This window comes from Arvicanthis niloticus, chromosome 10 (assembly GCF_011762505.2).
Source record: "Arvicanthis niloticus isolate mArvNil1 chromosome 10, mArvNil1.pat.X, whole genome shotgun sequence".
Classification (NCBI taxonomy): Eukaryota; Metazoa; Chordata; class Mammalia; order Rodentia; family Muridae; genus Arvicanthis; species Arvicanthis niloticus.
The window spans coordinates 61,371,327-61,397,545 of record NC_047667.1 but is presented as its reverse complement, the minus strand read 5'-3'; the positions used below and the strand labels follow the sequence as shown (position 1 = coordinate 61,397,545).

At 41.8% G+C, this 26,219-nt stretch overlaps 1 protein-coding gene across 7 annotated transcripts in view; it reads right to left on the bottom strand.

Annotated features, from left to right (window-relative positions):
- Esrrg (estrogen related receptor gamma) overlaps positions 1-26,219 on the bottom strand; it is a 613,235-nt gene that overhangs the window by 151,576 nt on the left and 435,440 nt on the right. For all 7 annotated transcript variants that reach the window (XM_076941590.1, XM_076941589.1, XM_034513261.2 and 4 more), the window contains 2 exons: positions 24,279-24,694; positions 497-613 (listed from right to left, as the gene is read on the bottom strand). In XM_076941590.1, the coding sequence (XP_076797705.1) occupies positions 497-613; positions 24,279-24,681 (520 nt within the window). In that variant the 5' untranslated portion in view covers positions 24,682-24,694. The remainder of the gene's footprint in view (positions 1-496; positions 614-24,278; positions 24,695-26,219) is intronic.

Below are 26,219 nucleotides of genomic sequence, written 5' to 3'. Positions count from 1 at the left end.
CTCATTCACTGGCTTTATCTTCTGTGTGGGGGGTGTTTTCCCCAAATGAAAGCTTGCGAGGCCATTACAGGGGAGAGGCAGGAGTGGTATTCGATCAGGGAAATAATTAATAAAAGTGAATTTGGAAAATAATAAAGATGTCCTTAAAACCAAAATTAGTTTTTAAAAGAAAAACAAATGAGAAGGGGTGCATTGTAGGTAGCCTCTTGCTTTGTCTGCACCTTCTTCTCTCTGTATCTGTGAAGACCAAAGGACCAGGCCCAGCCCCACAGTGGGAAATTTGAATTACATCACAGGGTCCTACCTTCTGGTTGGTGTCAAGCTGCTAGCCATGAGGTATTAGAAACTCTGGTCTTAAGAGTAGTCAAGGTACCTACTGCTCCACCTTTTCCTGGTTTCCATGGAAATGGTCTTGAGCCCTTTTTGGATGCCACCCACTCCCACCCCTGTGCAGCCCACCAAACCCAGAGCACGAGGTTCTGAGCCGCCCGCTTACCTTCTTTCAGCATGCCCACTTTGAGACACTTCATGAAGCGGCAGGCCTGGCAGGATTTGCGTCTGCGCTTTGTGATCTCACATTCATTCGTGGCCGGGCAGCTGTACTCTATGTTCCCTGCAGCACAGAGATTGAGGGCAAGAGACCATCAGACTGGTGGGTCAGGAGAGATAGAGGTATCCCCCCAAAAAAGGTACTCAGGTATCTCCAATCCCAAAGTCATGTGACCCCAAAGACATGTCACCAGACTCGTGACAAGTGTCAGGAAACTGGATACACTACTATAGCCACAGAAGAAACCTCTAAGGAAGCAGCTAGACATAATTTAGCACGTTCAGAGAGGCCGAGGCAGGAGGATTATTACAAGTCTAAAGAAGCTTGGCCTACATTGTAAGCTCTAGGGAAGCCAGGGCTACACAGTGAGATTCTGTTTTGAAAAACAAACAAACAAACAAACAAAAAGAAAAAGAATGATATGAGCCTCTTATCACCATATTCTACTCCAAGATTTCCTTTATATCAGAATATTGTGGAAGACTGTTACTATACATAGGAATGGAGCATCAGCCAACCACCATGCAAAGTTGGCCCACACAAAGTACAGCTTTCTAGAAGAGATTCCAAAGTAGACTGCTCAAAAACACCAGAGACTGGAGAGATGGATCAGTGGTTGAGAGCATTCACTGCTCTGGCTGATGACTCAGGCTTGATTGCCAGCACCCACATGGGGCTGTTCACAACTTCCTATAACCCCACTTCTGAGGATCCTGTGCTCTCTTCTAGACTCTGCTGGTGTGTACAGCCAACGAAGCATACATGGGTACACATAAAATAAAATAAATAAATAAACCTTAAAAAAAAAAAAAAGAAAGAAAAAGAAAACGTCACATCTGGATCCCGGTTGTCAGTCCAAGTCTATGGTGACTCATGGTTTAGGGACAATCTGCTTGTCCTTCTGGCTGCACACATTTCACAGAGCTCAGTGGTCCAAAGTGTGATGTAGGGTATTGCTGTAAGCCTCTGGCATGCAGAGCAGCAATGTCACAGCCCTTCCTGATAGGCAGGTCCGGCAGAGCTACCCACCAGGATGCTTCCTGGTGATGCTGGGGGTGAGGATAAAGGGAATAATGGCCTCCATTGCCATTCCCATCTTCATCATGCTTGTGACAGTATTTGCATAATTAATTCCAAGCACCATGGAATTGTGATACCAGCAAACTAGTCAAGGTTATAGTTTTAACAGTAGACTGTGTTGTTTTCGGCCATATATAACAACCTGAAATAAAAACAACGTGTAAACAGAAGATCTAAACTTTCAGTGTTTCTCTGAGACAATGAAGTGCATGCAGTGTGCTCTTGGCAGCCACAGCTTGTAAAGAAGCTGCCTTGAAAAATAAAGGCTGTCTCCGCTATCAGCCCTGCTGCAGAGTGCTCGAAGGTCTCCGGCTACTTCCTAACCCTTTTCCCTCGTGATTAAGTGCATTAGTAACCTAATGAAAATGCATCCTGCTTATTGCCCTCTTGGGAAGGGGGAGGTCATCGCACTGAACGCATAAATTGTCATAGGAGACGGTCCGGGCATAATTGCAATTTTGCTGTTCCATGCTTGCTCTACTCAGGGTCCATCGAGTCCCCCAGAAACATGCGCAGATCCAAGTAATTAGCATAGAAGGCTGCCTGGGACCACAGCATTGATGAAATATTTCAGAGTTAATCACACTTTGTAAACACTGATTTATATTGACTACCTTTCTGTGGACTGATGTGTCCTCATTAAATATCACATTAGTGCTTTGCAGGGTTGTTCAGAGACTCCACTACTCGCCAACTGCTAATTCACCAGGAAGCGATACCTAGCCACTTGGAACTACAGAAAATTGGTTAAGTATGCATGACTTAAAAAAAAAAAAAAAAGTCTTGAGCAATAGAACTTGAGGTAAATTGACTGGCTAAATTAGCATTCTAATTCAAAGCAACTACTTTTAAAATGACGTTAGATAATAGAAGTGATATTAACTGCATTAACAGGAACATTCGCCATCACCTTCTTCAGAAATATCACTCAGCTGCTGGCGAGATAGTTCATCCAGGAGAGCGCAGCTGCATACGGCTGACCATGTGAGCCCGTGAGAGCTCAGTCCCCGGAAGCCATATGAAGACAGAGGAGAGAACTGATTCCACATCATTGTCCACTAATCTCCACACAGGAGTGCTGGCTTTCACTCTCCTCGTATTAGTTAATAAACATTTTTTTTTTTAAGAAAAAAATATTACTCAGAAAAAAGACTGGCAGGATAGCTCAGCAGTAGATGTTATATAGTCCTAGAAGTCAGGGTTTATCCCTGACTTCCATGGTGGGACACATCATCATCATCATCATCATCATCATCATCATCATCATCATCATCATCATAAAGCGTTGGGCAATGGTAAGGTAAGTGAATACGTGAATACTGGCTTGGTCGCAGCTAGAAGTAAAGAGCTTGAGAATCTGAACGGTTTCTTTCAAATGTCCCCAGAAATCTAATCTGGATCAAAAGAACGTTGCAACAGTTTTGTTCCTTTCGGCTCTTGCTTTTGGTATGGCTTTTGCCCAAAGAACCTGTGGTCTCTCAAAAGTATACCAGCCCAGCACTGAGATGTGTCCCCAATCCCGTTTTTACATTTTGAACTTCATTTTGAAACAGTTCCCCTAAGTCCCCCAGACTGGCCTGAAATTTGCACCCCTGCCCCAGCCTCCTGAGTAGCTAACTGAATGCTGGTGATCTAGTGTTCGGTTCCCAGCGCTTCATGTTCTCTACGATTTTCTCCATATTTTTTTCAAAGGGAACGCGAACATCTCCTGTTGAGGAATGACTGAACAACAATTACAAACACTGGGAACAAATACTTGTCAGGCATCATCCCCAGTCTCTAAAATTACCATGATATGATAATTCTGGTTCCCACGAAGCCATGAGCATCTGTCTCATGCCTGCAGCTCAGTGGTATCAACTTCTGCTACATGGCACACGGCACACGAAAATGAGATTGGCTGTGTCTTCATCCACCTTTGGAGATTATGTTCTCATCCTTTATGGCAAGGGATTTTGTCGGGCAGGAGCAAGCTCACACATGGACCTGCACAGGTCCTATCCTGATCACTGGCGGCAGCCTTCTTGCCTTAATTCAGGATGGATGCTGCCATTTGCACTGTCTTCTCCTAGGGCTGCCTTGATCACCTCTCTACCCTAATTTAAAATAAAGGAGCTTAGCTTCGTGTTCACATAAATCCCAACACTTGGGAAGATGAGAAAAGAGGGCTGCCCGGAGTTCCAGGCCCATTTGGACCGTGTAATAAATAATAGAATAAATAAAATAAAAACACTTTCCCAGCATGTTTAAGGCCTTATGTTTGGCCCCCAGCACCACACGTGTGTGTGTGTGTGCGGTGTGTGTGTGTGTGTGTGTGTGTGTGTGTGTGTGTGTGTGCACTCTTTACATTACTGCTGCCCTTCTGAATTAAATGGAAGCTATCCAAATACCGCAAGGTCCTTTTCCAATATAACTCTCATCTACTTTTCCGGCAATATCACAATTATTACCTCACATGAACTTTCAGATCCAGCCAATTTCACTTATTCATATTTTTTTTTTGCTACATGTCCTTCAAGACTCCCCTCTGAGAATGATCTATTTCTGCCCCTCTTTTCTTCTTAAAATTATTTCCAAGACTCAGTGTTCAACTCCAATTCCATTCCAATCATTTATGAAAACTTCTCAGACCATTCTAGGAGGAAATGACTTCTGGGATGCCTATCTTTGAAGTACTGTCATCTAATACAGACAGGTCACATTTTTGATAGTCCTTTGCATATGCATGATTCCTACTAGACAGGAAGACGGTGGAGGACAGGAGCCAACTCTTTGGAAGTATAAACATCTCCAACCAACGGCTGTGGTGATTCAGAAGGAGAGGGAGGCAAGGTGTGAGCATGGCCTGTGCTTGTAACCTCAGAACTGAGGAGGTAGAGACAGGCAGAGCTCCAGAACTCACTGGCCAGCCTGTCTGGCCTAGTTGGCAAACCACAGGTCAGCGAGTTAACTTGTCTCAGAAGAAGAAAAAAGTCGACTGTGGTTGAGGATTGATACCCAAGGTTGACCCCTGTTCTCCATGGGAACATGTACACATGCACACACGCACACACACACGCACACACGCACACACGCACACACACATACACACAGGTACTCATTCACCTGTGCATGCATGCTCGCAGAGATTATATTTAAGAATGTCAGTGACATCTTCACATAGGCAAAAATGTCTGAACTATGCTATGAAGAATGAGTCAGTAAAGACACTGGTGTAAGGGATTCTTCCCAATGCCACAGGAAATGTAAAGATTTCTTTATAGCAACCTCCTCACAATGGGGCTGAGAGCGAAGCTCAGGTGTGAGAATGCTTACTGAGTATGCAGGAATCCTGGGTTCTACTCCAACAGCACTTAAAAAATAGGAGTAAGTGGCACAGGCTTGAAACCTAGAACCTTGGAGGTAGAGGCAGGGGAATGGAAGATTCGAGGTCAGGCTGGAATAGAATAAACGTTTATTTAAAAAATCTTTTTTTCACAAAACAGTTCCACATTTTTATATCCTTCATAATATGTATACATACATATATACATATATATGCCATTCATAATATATATATACACACACACATATATATATGTGTGTGTGTGTGTCCTTCATAATGTGTATATATATATACATATATACATATATTTGTGTCCTTTATAATACACACACAAACATACACGTGCACATGTGCACATACACACACACATACACACATATGTGTATATATTCAATTTAAGGGGATAGAAGTTGTTTACAATGAATTGGGGATCCTCTTGAACATTCTGTCTTAAGGAAGTCTTAACACAGGAAGATGCTAACCTTGATCTCACTAAGTAACTCTGGCTTATGCTTGGAAAAACAAGTCAGCCAGGCTCTAAATATGTTGCCAGCTGGAGGGGAACCTCATTTCCAAGGCCTCCCATGGAGTTCCTCAGCTCGCTGTTGTTGTCTGTGGTCACCCCAGCTGTCAACATCTTTGATCAGTGTTACAGGCTACTGTGATTTTACCCTTCAAATACCTTCCCTGTTGCTTTTAGGAGTCAATTAAAAGGAGGCATTTTACATTAAAAAAAAAATGTGCCACCCCCAAGTACCCGGATAACAATGTAGCAGACACTTTGGTAATGGTTCAAAGACTTTCCTCTCACTGGAGCACTCCCTCTCTATGGGTCACTTGTTTTCCTCCAAGTCTCTAAAAGTAGAAACTAGACATAAATAAATAAATAAATAAATAAATAAATAAATAAATAAATAAGCTGATTTTTAAAACCTCTGATGTATCTGGGTATCTGGAACATTATCCTGGGTAAAGTCAGCCAGGAGACAGCAGAAGGTCCTGTTCCCAGCATGCATTCTTATTGGAGACAAAGCGTTTTCATGGATTATAGCTCATGATTTTCTGGGACACATTTGTTAGATGGCATTGGGGACCGAGTTGGGCAGCTACTAATGACACGGCTGGACTTTCTACGGTTTTGTCAATAGCTGGGGCAATACACTCCGCTGCCTCTGGAGTGGGATTCACACGGAAGCTTGGGGTCCTACGGCCTGGCTGCCGGGAGTGATGGAGCAATTTCTAACATCTCCTGGCAGCTTTGCACAAAGTCTTGCTCTCTGGTTACTTATTTCAGAGTCTTTTGTACAATTAGTTTGCAGGCAATATAATTTCCTCACTTACTGCTTAACAGAATCTTGCAGCTTTCTGGCGGGCGGAATAATGGGGTGTGCAAGGAACTCCAACCTAGAGTGCCAGCAGATTATTTGTGGGTTCCTTTCAGTCATTTCATGCACTTTCACACTTTGGCAGAGAAAGGGCTGAGGGATGAAAATTAGCCTAGCATCTCAAAATAAAAATATCTATCAAATCTTTACCCTGGTCTGCACCACTCCCACAGGGTACCCATATACCCTTGCGCCTAGAACTCCTAAGTGAGACCTCTTTGTCAAGCATCCTCTTGTCACCAAGATAAAACCAATTCCAAAGCCACTGTCTGTTCCCCTGACTTGTCTCAATTTTATTAACAAAGCCAAACATCTACAGCACATTTGCATTTCATTGCACATGGAATTTTGGGGGAACATTTGTGTGTGTGCACACACACATGTGGGAACGCACAGAGGACAGCATTGTTGTACCCTTCATCACTCTCCACAGTATTTCCTTGAGGCAGACTCTGTCAGTGGACCTGAGTCTCATTGTCTCTTTTCACCTTGGCTGGCTAGCAAGCCCCAGGGACTCTCTTCTGTGTCCCTGTTCTCTTCCTTCTCTGGACCCTCTTCTTCTTTGCTATGGTCACAGGTGCAGGCAGCCACACCCAGCTGTCTTTCCCCATCTGTTGTCAGGATCTGACCTCTGATCCTAACTGAAAATATAAGAGCCATATTGGCCTGGTAGTACACATTGCTGAATTTTGAACATGAAGCAGAGACTTAATTCTCAAATAGGAATGAAATATATGAACTATACCTTAAAGACGAGAGGCTAAAAAGAACCACAAGCAAGTGGTTTGCTGATCCAGAGAGAGGGTTGGGGGTGTAGCATAGTTCGAAAGGTGCTAACCTGGTAGGCAGGAGGCCCTGGGTTCGATTCACGGGCCAGTATAACTCAGGCAGGGTTGCTACTTCCTAGAGCCACCAGACCCCATACAAAGGTGTGTGACAAGGTGGTGAACATTGGGGTGTCAGCAGAAATTGATTTAGGCTGGATAAGGTGTGAAGGTTTTGAAAGACCAAGTATGTTCAGTGAAAGTCACCTTCTGGTCTCCTGTGAGGGGACAGGAGTGTTCACAAGAAGGTGTGGCTCCAGTGTCTGAGATTCACTTCCTAGACTGTCTAAGCCATGACTTGGTCTTCTGTTCTTATGTTCTTACACTGTTTCCTCATATGAACAGTAGGCTTATTAACAAGACAGAAATGTTCTTTCCTTCCAGTCTTCTGCTCATGTTCCTTCACAGCTGTCTGCCAGGGCTCCCAGAAGCCCAAGGGCTCGTCAGACACCCCTTTTCAGGGAGCTCTTCCCTGGCTCTTACCCAGCTTGATTCTGTTTCTGTGAACCAACTGCCTCTCCATCCCGGCCATGTATTCCTTTAGGACAGAGACATCCTAGGGCTGTGTACAGTGACGCCAACAGACCATAAAGCACACTTGCTATTTATTAGTATTTTCAAGACAGCATCTTAATATGTTGCTCAGGTTGGCCTTGAGCTCAAGTAAACCTCTTGCCTCTTCCTCCTAAGTAGTTAGGCTTCCGGGAGAAAAACCACAGTAGCTACCCAACTGGCTTTTTAAGGGATTCTATCCCTGGCTGATCCATTTTAGAGTTTAGGACTCAATTATTTATCAAAAAATTAGACAGCAAGAAAAGAGAGAGAGGGGGAAAGAGAGAAAGTTTATGTTTAGAAAGAAAAGAAACCATGTGTTCTCCCTCATGTGGACCTTAGCCTATAATGTGTGTGTGTGTGTGTGTGTGTATGTGTGTGTATGTATATATATATGCATATATATATATACACACATACACATATATATATGTGTATATATATATGTGTGTGTGTGTGTAAACATATATATAATATGTATATATTATATATATTTATATATATTATATATATATATATTTATAAACATATATATGTTTATATATATAAACATATATGTGTATATATATAAACATATATACATATATGTATGTTTATATATATTTATATAAATATAAACATACATGTATATTTAAAATGTACATGTGGGTATATATATATATATATAAAATGTTTAAAATATACATGTGGGTATAACATTTAGAAAAGAGAACACAAAGGGTAAACGATAAAATACATACTAATGTTACATTCTCAGTATGTTGCTTACAAGTTCTCTACAAAGAGATGTTACACGCCAGTTATTTGAGCCCTGTGACTTCATAATCCACAGAGGGAAGGCTATCCACTTATTTATCCCCTTGTAAGGTATCTTGACATCTGCCCCAGTGATTCTAAAGGTACCCCTGAATATTCAGGTGCCAATACAAAGGGCTGTAGCCACAAACACTAATGGTTCCAGTTAGCCTTGGATACTGTGTGCACACAGGAACATCCTCTGTGCTGATCAGACAGCTAAGCCTGGAGACTAGGTTATACAACTGGAATCACGAAGCTCACAAGTGCCCGAGGCAGGTTTTGAACCCAGAAAGATTTGCTCCAAAGCCTGCACTCTTAAGTACAAGGCAGTACTGCTTAACTCTAATCTTTTAAAAGTCATTACTGACTGTCATTCAACTTGGAAATGCATCGTACCCACTCTGCTCGCTGAGCAGTTTCTTTGTGTAGCCCTTGTTGTCGCTACAGTTGTTGGACAGAAAGGACATTTTGAAGCCTGACATGGGAGCCTGGGAATGAGAGGGTGAGGGTGGATCTTGGCATTGTCTTTTGCTGTTGTCAGCCTTATGGGACCAGGGCAGCTGTGGGGTAGGATAGAGTTGCTTTTAGGGAGAGGAATCTCTCAACACCTCAGGAAGAAATCCTTCATCTAGTCTCCATGCCACCGTGGTCTGTGGCCAGTTTAATTCCACAGAAACCAAACAGAGCAAGTCACCAAAGCAACGGGTGTCGGGTTGTACACAAAGCAATTTGAAGATCCCAGAATAATGCTATTGTTCATGAAGGGAAAAAGTAGACTCTGTGGTCACCAGGCATGCTCTAAAATACATTTAAAAAGACATGATCAATGTCTAACAAAAATGTGTTTGCTGCAAATACAGGTGGAGACTGAGGCAGGAGGATCTTGAGTTTGAGGCTAGCCTTAGCTACACTAAACCCAGGGCCTTACATTTGCTAGGCAAGTACTCTCCCAGTGATCTACTGCTAGCCCTTTTACCTCAGTTTTTAAGTTTCTATATGAGTAAGGATAAACTCACAGAAATCCTTATAGAAGCATCAATGGGCACAGGAAACATCATATCTGAGCTGACCATAATCTAAATTTTCTAGGTTTCATATCCAACCTCATCTTTTATCTTTCTGTGAGCTGTAAGCAAGTATGCGTATCCAGCTTCTAAAACATACATTTTTAAAAGAAAAGATGGTCTAGGTCAACAGGCCAATGATAAAGAGCTTACTGTACAAGCATGAGGAACTAAATCCACATCCCTGGTATGCAGGTACAGAGGCACCTTCCTGTGATCCCAGTGTACAGAGGTGGACACAGGAGGATCGAGGCAATCAGCACAATCCAAGTTCAGTAACAGAAGTGGTAAAAATACCAGATGTGGTCATCTTGCCTACACAAATGCATATGGGCATGGACTCTCATCTGGCCTTCCGCAAATGGACACGAAGGGACTAGGGCAGGCACCTAGAGTGCTCATCAGAACACAATGTGGGGTATGTTCAGATTCACCGGGAAGGAATGTTCAGAATTTAAGTTCTAAGAGCTAAACCAGGGGCCAAAGGTGTAGCTCAGTTGGAAGGTGCTTACGTGGCCCTGAGCTACATCCCAGCACTGTATAAGGAAGATCTTCTGGGATATGCCTATAGTCCCAAGGTTGGGAGGTAAAGGCCAAAGGATCAGAAGCTCAGCGGTCATCCTTCAGCCATACACTGAGTTCAAGGTCAGCCTAGTATTAGGGGTATTCCTCAGGGATGAACTGATAGCGGGACATTAGAATGTTCTTCCACAAAGTACCTAGATAAGCCAATCCTCAGACCCGATTTGATGCCACAGAATGTAATTTTTCTGTTGTAATGAGAATTGAATGTTCTCCTCCTTCTGAGTAATATTTATTATTAGCAAACAAGAGAGACAAGCCACCAGTTTCAAGCTGCCTGCTGCTGTGGTTGTGAAGTGTGTATAAGTAGACTGGCATTCTACGTCAAAACCTGAGGAGAGGGGCATCCAGAAGCTCTGTTGGAGAGTTACTGTTGCTGAGCCGGATGAGCGAAGCTTCATCCCCAGAAACTCTCATGTGGTGGAGAAACAACTCCCAAAAGTTGTCTACTGACCTCTCTGTATGTGTACTGTGGCTTATGCACATACATAGAGGCAAACACACATACATACAGAGGACACATATACACGTAGACATACACACCCACACAGATACACACATCAGACACACATACATCCACTCAAAACAGACAGACACATATGCAAAGACACACACAGATAGATAGATGCACACGCACACGCACACACGCACCCATGCGCTAATAAATACATCAATAAATACCAACCAATCAACAAAACACCTGAAGAGAGCTGGTCTGAAGCCTCAGCCCTGCAATCCCAGTACTGGAGATGCCAATGCAGAGAGATTATTCCACATTTCAGGGCAGAATGGGCTAGTGTAAGTCCTTGTCTAAAATACCAAGCAAACTAAAAGTGAAACCAGCCTCTCCCTTGGAAATTAAAGGGTGTGTGTGAGTGTGTGTGTGTGTGTGTGTGTGTGTGTGTGTGTGTGTGTGTGTGTGAATATGAGTGAGCACACATGAACATATACTTTATGGTCAGACTGGGTCTAGCCAAGCCAGGTGTGGAAGTAAGGGGTGGCAGAGAGAAGGCCCAGTGTCGACAGGGCCAGGCTGAGCTCTCAGCTTTAAATTTGAGGGATTTCTGGGAATGAATGATAAAGCAGTGGGTAGTCTTAAGCCATAAGCCTGACCGTCTCTTTTCTAAACCTTTGTATTATCTAATCATGGCTTTTGTACTATTCTTAATTCCAGACTTTCATTTTTATTTTAACAACTTAATGGGGAAAAAAATTGCTCACTGACTACAATCTCTCAAGAAAAATACAGTCTAAAATTACCCAATGCTTTAAAGAACTTTAAAATGTACAAGTCAGAGCCAGGACTGTGGGCTCTGGTTTTTCTGAGATCCACTTGCTTCCGACCAACAGTCCAGTTTCTGGAACTAGACAAGTGTTTAGTGATGGTATCACTACTGTCTTGGGATGATAAAGAAGTAAGGTTATGAGAAGCATTAAAAACAACATTCACTCATGGTAAAAAAAACAAAACAAAAACAAAAAAACTAATATATTCTGTATGAACAGTGGACCCACTACACCAGTTGAGAGCACATTCGAGTCTTGCAGAATCTGACCTGAGTTAAGTTCCTGGCAACCATGTACGAAGCTCATAATCACCTGTAACTTGTTTCATTATAGTATTACTATTACAACTTAGAAAACTGAGCAAAACCATGTAGACTGGCTATTTATGTGATTACCTGTGAGTAAATCCAAAGAAGTAAAAGACGACAACAACAACAAAACAATTTTAAATTTGGGCACGTGGGAAATTCCTAAAAAATATTTAAACAATTGCATCAAAATCATTAGGAAAGCCAATAAAACAAAAACAAGATAAAACAAGAAATAACAAGAACTCGAGAGGATATGTGGGAGGGAGGGAGCCCAGTGGTGTGGAAAACAGTAGAGATACTCCTCAAAAGATACTTACAGCTAGGTTAGCCATTCCAGTCCTCGGTATATATTCAAACAAATTAAAAATGCATGGGGGGGGAGCCCTGGGGGTCAGAGTCTTACAGATGTCAGGCAGGTGTGCTATGTATGACTAATCTACATCTTCCTTCGTTGCACAGGATCTGTGCAACTTGCCCAGGCTGACCTTGGAGGAGCTATGCAGCCAGGTAGGCATCAAACATTTGGGTCCTCTTGACTCAGCCTTCAGACCAGAACACAGCATCTTACATAGATATTTGCATATCCAACTGCATACTCATTACTTAAGTAGCCAGAAAGTGGATACATCTTAAATGACCATCAGGAGGTGAGTGCATTTTTTTTAAAGCCTCATATACACAATAGATTGTTATTTAGTTTTCAAAAAGACGTCTGGAACACACAACCACACGCCATGGATGGACCTTGAAGATTTTAGAATGTGACAGCCACAGAAAAAGATAAAAACCATGGCTTAGGATTTAATCAAGGGTAGAACACTTGCCTACCATCTGCAAGGCCCTGCATTCCATCCCTAGCACCAAAAGAATAATACTGCATGGTCCTCCTGGCTATTGGCTATGTTATGGTTCTGTGAGTGCAGTTGCCCAGGGCTGGTGGCAGGAAGACAAAGGGAATTATGTTGGGGAGAGTGCCAGGGTCACAGCTGAAACTCAAACGATCTGCTACTCAGCCACATGAACACAGTTGACACTATCACTTTGTACAATTAAAGTGGCTCAGGTTCCAAACTTATGCTTTTTATCATGACTAAATCCAAGCTTCAATATTTTATCTACTGATAACAATCTTAGAGATGGAGGGTGGACTCCATGGAAGATCATGAGTATCCAAGGGCCCAGAATTAATCTCCGGTACCAAGCAAACAAATGTGCCTGGATGTAAGCTCCAAATTTTTCGCCAGAATCCCTCACCAAAATTTTGCCTTGAGGTGAAATTTCTAGAATGTTTGAGTACACACCAGTGACCAGAACTTTTGGTATCCCATCATAATGATTGAAAATGGATAAATTGAGTTCACAAGACAGTGACTAAATAACCTTTAAGTCCTAAGAAGCTATTTAAGTTTATTAAGTAATTAATCAGAAAACTTTTCCAGATCTAGGTTTCACCAAGAAAGAACAACCCTGCCCTGGGCCTTAAAATGAGTCTGTTTCCCATTGATTGATTGGTCGATCGATTGAGTGACAGATTGATTGACCTATTGACTGACTGTGACTGTGCTCAGGATAAAACTCGAGACCTCACTCACATTTAGGCGGCAAGGACTCCACCACTGAGCCACACCCTCAGTCCTGGACTTTGACTTTTAACGGAGTATGTTTGCTTTCTTATGGGTCTCAAGACTCACGTTAACCCAAATCTTTTCATTTATCAGCACAGTCGCCCAGACCAGCAGGAGCCACTGACAACCTTACTCTCACCAATTCTTTCTCTTTCCTTCCAGTGGACACTCCCATCTGCTCCAACTCTACTTATCTACAGCTAAGCTGGGCTTTGTGGAAGCAAGAGGATTGTTTCATTATCTAAAAGCAAGCATCTTCAAGCCACAGAGCATAAAGTTTTACACTAAAGCAGTTAATGTGTGCGGAAGCTTTCTCTAAGAAGGTCTAATTTGGTATGACTAGTCAGGCATGGTCAAGTGGGGACAGAGATATCACTGCGAGTTCATACCTACTCAGCAAACCTTTATCTTAAAAACAAAAACCAACCAAACCAAAAATATTCTGGAAATAATGTGCCTATGAACTTCTCGGGAGGCTATGATTTGGGGCAGGGAGATTTTTTTATTTTTTTTTTATTTTTTTGCAAGTTCAAAATGAGGCTAGGAGTGAAATTTTGCCTCAAAGAAACCAATGATAATACATTTTTTAAAAAAAGACTTGTTTTCTAATCAAGGAATGCTGAGGAGAACTCTCCCCTTGTCAACAAAGGTACTGGTTCCTTTGTTTGAGTTTATCTTGTAATCAAAGGATCTGCCTCCAGCCTCATCAGTCCACAGATAATACTGATTACAGTGTCAGGTGCTGGGGAAAAGTCCATTGAACTGCAGGCAAAATGTCCGATCACCTCACTCCCTGAGAAATCCCAGTGCCAGGGCAAAGATTATACTCGGCAAACTGGCCAGCATGGAAATGAGCCACAGAGTCCCTGAGACTTCGAGGGACAGACCCAAACCTCCTGGAGTCAAGTGAGACTGTACCAGCTTGAAGTAACAGAGCTCTGGAGGAAATCTTTATCATAAAAGAGGCAGAGTGACTGCTTTCTTCAGTGTCTCAGAGGCAGGGCCTGTGAGAAGATAGGTTTAGGATCCGCTGCCACTAGCGGAGGAAACCAGCCTCCTGCTAGCTCCAGTCCCAGAACTTGATCAGAGTTTCTAATCAGAGATTTGGTTAAACAAATGTTCACAAGAATGAATGAGAGAGAGAGCTGTGAATGCACATCTGTACATAAAATTAAAAAAAAAAATTAAAAAGGCTGAGCAAGGGGCCAGAGGGACAGCTAGCTCAGCGGTTAAGAGCATGTGCGGCTTTTACTGAGGACCTGGGTTTGATTCCCAGAGCCCATATGCATATGTAAAGATAATTTATTACTAGTGACAGCTTTATTTTTTCTAGGTTCTGTAACACAGGCCCTGTTTCAAGGGCACTAATAGAGAGAGTGCTTCCGTTAACTTATATTAGAGTCTCATTTAAAATACAAAGTCTGCAGGCACTTTTAGAGATGACTAAGAGGCATATTATTTTTTTAAGTTATGGCTATTGTGCCTGTGTCGTTGCAATTACAGTACGGTATTTTTTGTTTTGGAGACAGAGTCTGACATATCCCAGGCTGGCCTGATAATTGCTGCATGGGTGAGGAACTTCTGATCCTCCTGCCTCCACCATCAGAGTGCTAGGGTTACGTGCATGGGCTGCGATGCCTGGATTCTCTGTGGTGCTGACGATGGGTAGCCCAGAAGTTCATGAATGCCAACTGAGTCATAACCAAAGCCCGTTGCATAATTGCTTGTTTTAGTGCTGAGGATGGGAGGTGTGACTTTGTGTGTTGCAGGGCACTGCTCTATCACTGACCTATATACATTCTTACCCTGAGATAACTTAAAAACGAGATAATAATAATACATGTGGTATCACATCATATCGTCTCACTTTTCCCCCAACACTCTGAAGTGACACGGTGGTGGAACGTGGCCTGGATATGCTGCAGAGAGATGACTTAAAAGGTTAGTTCTGCTCGCATAATTTGGCAGTGTATACAGCCAGGCATTATAATGTGGTGCTAGGAGTTTCAGTGCAGCTGGGAATTATAGCTCATCTTACCTTTGTCTCCAAAGGGTCAAGACCCTTGGGTTCAGTCACCAATACCACAGAATGAAGTAAATGTCTCACTGAGTATCAGAATTTCAGTTCTAAATCCCTCACACCCTCACACAGCAGAGTTCTTATCAACTGACTCCCAGCTGGAGCAGACACTAAAAACTAGACATCAAAATAATACACACATTCAAGTGGCTTTCAAAAATGCAGTATGTGTATGCCATATTCCTAAAATATACACAAACAATACTATATGTTCTTGCTTCTGAAATAGGAGTTTCTATTGTAAAACCAGAGAGGGAAAAATGCAGTAAGGATCTTTGAGTTTATATTTGCCAGCCCTAGATAATCCTGAGCATATATGTGGCATGGTACTGTTGCAATGCTTACACTCAGGAGGCTGAGGCAGGAGCACTGAGAGTTTAAGGCCAGCCGAAGCTACACAGGGAGATGACTTCGACTTAATCTCTGAGAATCATCACTCTGGCTTTACATAATACAAAAAGCCAACTTTTTGAATCAAGCATTAATTATTTTATCTTAATTTGCACTGATTCTGTTTTATGTTTCACTTGCTACTACCCATATATATGCTTACACATAACCATACTCATATATGTATAGATATACCATCACACATATGTGTATATCTAGCCACACATATATACATGTGTATATATATATGCACATACACATCAGAACATATACATGTATATATACACATGTATGTACCTGAACATATACACACAAACATATATGTACACATATACATATGTATGTATGCACAGATATGTACCTATACATGCACACACTTATTTATGTATATATACATACATATAAACATGTATATTTGCACATGTATCCAAACATACACATGTATATGTACACATAAATATAGGTACACACACACTTGTGTCATAATGCTCATAGATAAATAGTCTATACAGGACTAAACCAGAAAGAAAACAAACACATAAACAATAGAAATACTAGAAAATTCTGATTCTTGAGAAAATAAAAAGACTCACAGACCTGGGGTGACAATTTCAAAAACCATCAACAATGTGACCTTAACATCTCTTTAAATAAGGTATGCATACACAAGCTGATTAGAAAATCCTGCAGTGTGAACCTTATTGCTTAGTGCAGCCTACACAGTTGACAGCAGGAGTATTTGGGTATAGACAGAATGTAGCCCAACTATGGCCAGGAAGTCCAATGGAGCCCTGCCCTTGTGTTCTTATGATCCAGGCTTGAAGTACTTTTATTTTTTTAAGCAGCTGGACAGAGAAGATGCCCTGCCCACACACTGTCAGGAAGCTCATATTCTAAGCAATCTAACTTCTACTGTCTGGTCTGCTTCTTGCAGAAGTCAGCTGACCAACGTCCTTCAACAGTGCAAGCAATAAAACAGTTTCACTGAGAATCTGGGCAAACCTTGGGAAATGACTCTGTACCTGCTGGCTCTCTCAGTCAAAAAGGGAGAAAGGTGTACTTTCCACCCACATGGAAAATCCACAATACTCTTACTATGAAAATAAACATGGAACCAGCAAGGGATACTGTAGGCATGAGATCACATGTGTAATTTAGAATTTGCAACATTAATGCAATTCAAAACAGATTAGCCAGAATTAGAATAAACTGCAAGAAAAAGCAGAAAAGCCAATTAAACTTACCACAAAAACTAGTTCAAGTTCTAAGTTAAAGCAAATGAATTACAGACAGCAATTCTTTTGAGATATTACTTCTGCCTTCAATTCTGCCTTCAAGCTGATTATCACACAGAGATTTATCAAGTCAATTCAGACACTCCTGTATTATTTTGGATTTTAATTGTAGAGCATAGCTGAGCTTTTAAGTTGACATTTACTATAAAGTGCTATAATTATTTTTTTCTATGCACTATTTAAGTAGGAGATATTTTAACAGATTCCTTTGGTAGCTTCTAGGATACGTTCTCTCAGTATGTGAGTTCTCATTTTCTCTACTGCTGTAAAAGGTCTGGTCTAACTCTGATCATGCATAGTGGTTAAAAAAAAGCAAAACCCAAAACAAAACATACATTTCACATTATTGCAAGACCTCCCTCCAGGATCATAAAACTTGCTTCCACAAAGATCTTGAGTACCTGTGACCATCACTTTGCCTGGCAAGGTGGCACAAGTCTAGCCACATCTGAGTAACCTCTCTGGGAAGACATCTTCTGCAAGTGGGACTGGACCAAATACTATGGCTGGTGTGGTGGTTTGAATATGCTTGGCCCAGGGAGTGGCACTACTGGGAGGTGTGGACTTTTGTGAGTAGGTGTGGCCTTGTTGGAGGAAGTGTGTCACTGTGGATGTGGGCTTTGAGATCTTTCTCCTAGCTGCCTGGAAGTCAGTCTTCTTTTCCAGCTCTGTGTCTGCCTGGATGCTGCCATGTTCCCACCTTGATGATAATGGATTGAACTTCTGAACCTGTAAGCCAGCTCCAATTAAATGTTGTCCTTTATAAGAGTTGCCTTGGTCATGGTGTCTCTTCATAGCAATGAAACTCTAACTAGAACAGCTGGTGAACACTAGTCATGAGGTATGTTCGTGGTGACAACACACGAATAGAACAAGATAGTGGGGTGGAGGTGGAAGGGAAAGTGACTGGGCTGTAGGCTACTGCTAGATGTGTTTTCCACTGCTACTTTGGGGCACAAACTCTCCAGTTCCAAAATAAAACAGCAGAAGAGACCTCCCTGCCACCGAAAGTGTGTTTGGTCCAATAAGAAAATAGGACATTTTATTCACCCATAAATCCTGACATATGGCCTTAACATACTTCTACATATGGCTTGTTGTTCCTTTGGTTGCTAATGGTCTGGTCAGAAGATTTTGAGAACTACTGGACTAGGCAGAGATTAAGTATCTTGGGAATTAAATGTGCCTTAGAATCTATGGTCTATATAATTTCTGTTTCATTAAACTTCTTAAGCTGTTTAAAAATCTGGAAGTTCAAAGTACTGTCAAAGGCCTCAGTATTCAAATTAGAATCTGTCCCAACAGATTTTCAAACCTTATGTCCCACACTGATGCTTTTTGTGCATGTGTGTGTGATATTTTATTGGATATTTTATTTATTTACATTTTAGATGTTATCCCCTTTCCCCACCCCCCATAATCCCCCTATCCCACCCCTCCACCTTCTTTTTGCTTTTATAGCACTTTAACTTCATGCAAGTATTAAGGTCAGTTCTAGGTTGAGAAACTAGCAATACAATAGATGCAAATAGTCAAGAAACAAGCAAGACAATAAACACAAATAGTCAAAGAACAAGCAAGGCGGTAAACAGAGTCCCATGATCACTCACGCGATCACTGTTTCTAAGGGCTCATCAGGATGACCAAAGTATCTGAGCCTATTTTCCTGTTCTAGTCCAAAGAAATAGAACAAAGAAGTAGGCTTAGGCATGAAAGCAATTTTGTTGTTTTTCTACCACTAAATTACTTATTTTTGAAGTGTGAAAGATAAAAGGTGGGACCTTATGTATGCCACGCAAGTGTGAGGCCATGAGCTCCTAAGTGCTTTTCACACAGGTAGGATCCCAATATGTAGCCCAAGCTAGCCTTGAACTCATGTGCTCTCATTTCAGCTTCCCCAGGTGCTGGGACTGAAAGCATGCACCATTAGGCTCAGTAGGAGACTCGATGTTTAATGTAAGGTCCAAAATTCTGAATTTTTAAAATTTTGTTCTGTGTTTTGTTTTATTTGTATGTGCACGTGAGTGTGCGTGTAGTGTGTGTGTGTGTGTGTGTGTGTGTGTGTGTGCATGTGAGTGTGCATTATGTGGTGTGTGTGTGCATGGGAGTGTGCATGTGTGATATGTATACATGTGTGTGTATGTGCATGTGAGCATCCATGTGTGTGCATGTCTGTGTGCACGCATGTGCGCGCATGTATGCCTTGACAAGACATAAAGCTACATTGCTAGGGCCTTACATATACTAGGTAAACCTTCTCCCCTTGACCATCGAGCATCTCATCCCCAAATCCTATATGTTCAAGCATATGATTTAGGTTTTGCAATGCCAGGGGACGTTATCTCTAGCATTCCAATAAGCACTTGGGGTGGCTTTGTGTATATAACCTATTCTCTTCATTCTAATATTGGAATAAAAGCTTTAACAGCTTAGCATTTTCTGTTAAATTAAGTAATGGAACATGCATTGACTTGTTTTGTGTATGTTTTCCTTTCCCTTAGACCCTCCCCTCCAAAAAATATCCAGAGAAAATTGCTAGGCACAAGGAAAAGCAACATCAACAAAAAAAAAAAAAAAATGACTAAAACCTTTCCTATTTATATATGAATTACAACAGCCAGAAGTAGAATTCGGGGTGGGGGAGAGTAATAGCCTCCCACCTCCCAAATTACTAACAACAGAAGCACAGCACCCTTTGCGATCCTAGCAGTTGTTAGAGTTATGTTTGCCAGAAGTGTCAAAGTCTATGCAAGTATTTTTCATGTATCTTAATGGCTGGGGTGTAGCCAAATGGAGACTGCAGGCTTAGCATACATGAGGCCTGGGGTTGCATCCTTAGCTCCCCACAAACTAAGCAAGATGCCATCAAAGCCAAAGCTTTGAATCCTGCTCTTCTTACCTTTCCAGTAGTTCTTCGATAATAATTAATAAACAGAATATGCCTTCGTGCTAGGCATTCAGTGAAATCCGTAATTAATTACCTTTTCAAATGTGAGGTTCCATAGTCAGCTTTGGAAAAGATAATTCTCACTAGTTTTCTCAGAGCATGCCTCAGTGTATGTTTAGTTCCAATTTCACGACTTAACCAATCCCCCTTTTCTCCTTTTATCTTTTCCTTTAAGGTGGGTTCTTACTGCATAGACCAGGCCTGCTTCACATTTACAGTGTCTCTCTAAGCTTTCCCAAATGCTGGAGGCAGGGTACAGCACTGTGACCTTTGGGGGTTTTTTGTGGGGGTAGTTTGTTGGTTTGTTTGTTTTGGTTCAACTTTTTAAAAAACATGTTTTTACTTTAAAGATTATAATTGGTTTTATTTTCAGTTTTAGATCTGGGCTACATTTTAGTCCATAAAATTAGGATGTGTTTTCTTGTCCATCCTCTGAAATCTCATCATAGGAAACAAGACTCTTAAGAGGCACTGCACAGAGATTAGCTTTTGGATACACATGTCCCTCAGGAAGTCACAGAGACCAGAACCAGACCCTGGTGGGACAGAAGTCACACTTACATAATGTCCTGGCCATCGGGGCTGTGAGACAGAAGTAAGCAGGCCTGGTTCTCAAGGGGAGTTATGTAATCTCTGCTCCTTCCCTGAAGAGTTCACAGGGAGGGGAGGGGAACAGTACTACCTGTCAATGATAATTTGCTTCGATGTTGCCCTGAGTCCACAAAGCCATACTCTGCCCCTTCCTCACAGGAACAGGAACATGTGCGGCTGAAATGTGCCTGAGATCTTTCAACATCTTTGGAGTTCAGTCACTTTCCACTGTTTGGCCACAAAAAGGTGGGTCCGTTCCAATCTTCCTTACAATTACCGCCCTAATTATTACATTATACTTTCACAATTTAATCCCTTTAGTTGCCTCACTGCCTTTTTGGGGCTAAGTGAGAGGCACAGTGTGAAGCCTGGTGATGCAGCTAGCAGGGTAGCCTTACCGCGTGTGGCCCAGCTGCCAGCTCCAAGCACAGCCAGGTGGGCAAGACCAGAGTGCTAATCGGGACAGTGACATCTCTGTCTCCTGCTCAAAATCCTTGAAACTCATGCTCTCCAATGTGGAGGAAAATCCAGCCTTCTGCATCCATGCCAAGCATCATCCTGTGCCTTGCTCCTCTGAGCTCTGGGTAACGGCCGGCATCCTAAAGGCTAATCACACCCAGAACACTAGTGGCTCTGTGCCACTGCCTGCTCAGTCAGTAACTATTCTGTTTATGTGAAAGTAATAATCTAAAAAACAACTACTAATATTCTTTTCCTCTGACATATTGTCTCAACAAAGAGCACTGAAGAGTAAGCACTGCTACTCTCAGAAGTCAATGCCGTCATAAAGAAAGGGGCTTGTATAGGAAGAAATCACCTAGATCTATAGGATTTCCAGAAAATGTTGAGAAGATGAAATTCTGGCCAGCAAAGTGACAGGATTATGAAGGCTCTGGAAATATTTGTTGGTAAATGGTACTGCTTTTCACCTTGAGAGTCTACTACTTACATCAGCCTAGCCTGTATTTCTTCATGTATCCCGAAACGTTTATCTTCATGTCAAGTCAAGAACTATCCAAATTTAGCAAAAATTACTAGCAATTCTAGCAATTTGAATTTTATATACTCTGCAATCCTGAGATTATAGAAATGTTGACCAAGAGCTGCTAAAACAAATCAAAGATTTGAGGTGGTTTTAATCCTTAATTTTTGCAATTGTCAGTCAATGGGATGAAGATGTATTTGGTCCAAGTGCCCCAATAAATGCCTTAAATGTATTTTATTGCTGTCCCTGGCAGTGGGAAAAGAAATTGAATCCAGGGACTTGTGAATGCTAATAGTCCATGCTGGTTCACTGAGCCACACCCTCAACCTCTACCTGTGACTTTGTATTTCATTTGTCCTTAAGCATTGTCCCTAGTATGGTACTAGGTGTGGGTGTTTAAACGATGATCCATGGACTGGAGGATTTTAATAAGAAAAAAATAAAGCATGGTCTTCTGACCTGAAAAATGGGAAGATGCAGCTTTAGTGGTGAGTGAGTTCCTGAATACTCTATATGAGCCTGGATTTATTTCTCTTCAAACCACAAGGGTCTATGGAGTTATCTGCTTCATTATGTAATAGCTATGATGTCTTGAACAGTGTATGCTTTTTTAAAAGTTGTTTCAGGGCTGAAAAGTATTTCAGCCTTGAACAGTATATGCTTTTTAAAAATTGCTCAATTGAGCCTAGAGTTTCAGGCAAAATAAGCATGAGTCTAAAAATGAGCCTTACACTCATCCACCATGTTTGTGTGCTGTCTGTAAACCCTGTGCTCTTAGCCAGTAAGGACATTGCAAGAAAGAACACAGATGAAAGGGGAAGGTGTGTAATCCAACAGTATAGCATGTTTATAGCAGAAACTTAGCATGTATGAAGCTGTTTTCCATACCCAGAATCCAGTGCCAAACATGAGAAAAAACAAGGGCAGGGAGTTACTCCACATGCAAATATCATACTCTAGAATCACCGTTTATTAAAATATGTCAAAAGTATTAGTGTTTAGTAAGTAATATCTCCTTGATAACTTAAAAGCCAAGATGTTATGACCATTAAGGGTCTGAGTAATCTGACTTTACTTATGTTCCACAAAGAGCCTCAGATGTAAAGTAAGATGTCATATCAACATCAATGTGATTCAGGGTAGCATTCTTCAACCTCCGCACCTAGGGACTTCGTGGACTCTAGACTTCCAAGCTCACACCAGAGACTTTCATTGGGTTAGCCTAGGAGAAGGCCTAGGGTTTGCATAGCTAACATATTTCTTGGTGATGCTGACAGTTCTGACACAGCCATCACGCTCTGGGACCACTGGTATATTAACAGAGCCCAGGGCACTGACTCGTCACCCTAACTCTACATTAAGAATCACCTAGGAAGGTACCAAAGATCCCTTTCTGCCCTGGCAATACCCAAAACAAAGTAACACAGATATTAGGGGCTCAGGCCCTGAAAAAATATTTATGAATATTGCTTGTAGATCCCCAATAATCAGAAATGCTTGAAAAGTACAGATACGTGAGAAATTAGACTCTGAATAAGACTGGTTGTTGATCATATGTAAATTAGGGGCTGGAGGTGTGGCCCAATTGTAGAGCACATACAGAAGACCTTGAATTCAATCCTAGCACAGTCACACCATCTATGCGTCTGTCTCCCTGACTATCTCTGTCTATCTATCCATCTATCTATCATCTATTTATCTTTATACCCCCCTCTGTGTGTGTGTGTGTATGTGTGTGTGTGTAGCATGAGCAGAAATTAATGTGCTTCAGACCCTTAATAAACGACTATTCTTTCTTCCTCTCATATACTTCAAAAGTGTATCACAAAGAAACAAAAAAGTGAAAATTAATTTTCTGCATATATATATGTATATATATATATATATGTATATGCTGAGTTCTATATTTGTATATGATTAGTTTAAGGAAGCAGATATAAATTCCAATCATTCAACATTTTGCATAGGAGGTAATCATGTTCTTTCTAAATCTACAGATTTGTTAAGGTTTAATGGTTATGCATCACTGGTATTTGTTTGGAGGTTTGTTTTATACTTAAATTCAATTTCCTTGGTATAATTTTTGCGTAAGTTCATTCATAAACATGGGAAACATATACCCAACTACAAGGAATAAATATGATAAATATGTCAAGAGTGGTATTTCTCAAACTGCAACCCTTGGACTGCCAGGATCAGTATCCTTGGCAGTTTTTGAGGGATGTAAGTTCTCAGGGACCACCACAGGTCTAATGAACCAGAAATTCTGGAGAAAGAAGACAGTAAGCCACATGTTGGAGAGATTGCCGAGGGGCTTTAAAACATAAGCATATTAGAGAAATATTAGTTTAAATTTTATCACTTCTTAAAATCAATGAGAAATGTATGAACAGAACCTACTATGCACTGCTCAGCTGTTCTTCAGACCTACTACGCTCTTTGAAATGCCCTCATCATCACTACCTACAAAGAACTCCACAGTGAAACAAGAAGGGGCATGGAGAACAGCTGTGGAGGAATTATTACATACATCCTCAATATATTTGTGTTTTCTACCAGAGAATGAGTACCAGAGGACAAAATAGAGTGGAGTGGGGTAGCACTCACCTTGAATCGTCCTCTTGAAGAATGCCTTGCAGGCTTCACATGATGCAACCCCATAGTGGTACCCAGAGGCGATGTCGCCACACACTAAGCACAGTCTCTTGGGCATGGAGTTGAGCATATATTCACACTTGGTCTGGGGATCTTCTACAATGGTGCTGGAGCAGTCATCATACAGTTTCCGGACAGGCCCGCTGCCTCCCAGGATTGGAGCAGAGGGGTAGAGAGGTGGCGAGTCCAGTCCGTTCTGATGGCCATTCATGGTTGAACTGTAACTCCCACTGGCGTCGGAAGACCCACCAGGGCTGTGGTGGTTGACGCTGTCCGTCAGGGAGGCTGGGCTGGAGGGTTCCGTCTTGATGAAGGACGAACAGCTGGAATCAATGTGTCGATCTTTGTTTGACATTCTGCAGAGAAGCCTGTGAGTGAGGAGGAGACAAAGAGGGAGAGAGAAAAGGAGAGAAACTGTCAAACTGAGTTCCAACTAGACACAAAGACATGGCAGAGAGGAAGGAGAGCAGCATATTGGTATGTTAAAGGCATTGCTCTTTAAGAGTGCTTCCTAAGGGCTGGTATTGCCCATCATTCACTCTCCAGTCAATATCTCTTGTTCTACAAGAAGGTAATCAGCATAAGGGCATGGCAGGGTTACATCAAAGCTCCCAGACAGGCCATAAACAAAGGCTCTAAAGGGTCCGGTTGCTTTTATTTTATCTTTCTCTTGAAGAACCACTGTCAATGGTACCCTGGCTCTCTGGATTCTGAATTTATCAACAGAGCAATGGTGATTTGCAAAGTCCCTGCCGGCCCTCAAATTACATTCATCTCCACTCCGTGTTCTACTCCACATCATGACGCTGTGTTCATTTGATAATAAACAGAATCCAATTTTTCTTTTCCACCAAGCACAGATATTCTCAGGCTCCATAATGATGTCTTGTGAGCATCAGCTCATCAGTTTTACAAAACTTAGTGGAAGATTGATAGCACGGATTAGTGAATAATCTCTCTCTCTCTCTCTCTCTCTCTCTCTCTCTCTCTCTCTGTGTGTGTGTGTGTGTGTGTGTGTGTCTGTCTGTCTGTCTCTGTGTGTGTGTGTGTTTCTCTGTGTGTGTCTGTGGGGAGGGCAGGGACAGGGACAGAGTCAAAGACAGAGAGACAGAGAGAGGGAGAGAGAAGTGTTGAAAGATGACTCTCAATAATTCCACCTAGACTGCACAGTACCAGTGAGTTAAGAAATCTGAGACATTCTGTGCTGTAGTATCAGAAAGAATCTCATCATTTTAGACAAATTAGATTTATGATGGGCCTCTCCTTGACTCCTCCTTAAGAGCATAAAAACCCCATCACCTTATGAAAGGCTCTGGGATGAGGTACCTAATCTGACAAACTATTTCTCTAACCTAGAAGAAACACATCACCCTCTCTCTCTATTGGCCCCATAAGTGGGTAGATTTCTATAAAGGTAATTAGATGCAAAGGCATAATGGGTTCTCTTGGCTTTCTGCCTCACCAGGGTGTAAAGCCCCTCTTAGCCAAGCCTCTGAGAACCCTAGATGCTGCTATGAAAAGGTGACAGTTGAGAAACGGACTTAGATAATTGCTTCCCAGTGGAAAGTTGATTTATGGGGATCCTACTGTGTGTGATGGTCATTCTCTAGAATTTGGGGGAGTAGTCACAGTATAACCAAACGGATGCAATTATCACTTTCACTATAAATCTAATGATATCTTATCACTGAACAAATTTCATGCTCTCCTCCATGACTCCCTCCCCCCATTGCTTCAATTCCTTTTAGATAAAGGGAGGATAGTATGGTATTTTCTCTCAGAAATGTCTACCTAGCTCTTTGAAGTGAGCAGTTTCGAAAACAAAGCACAAGGGCAGGACTTCACCTCTTCTCAAATATCTTTCCTTCTGGGAATTTCTCTGCTTCCTGAAAC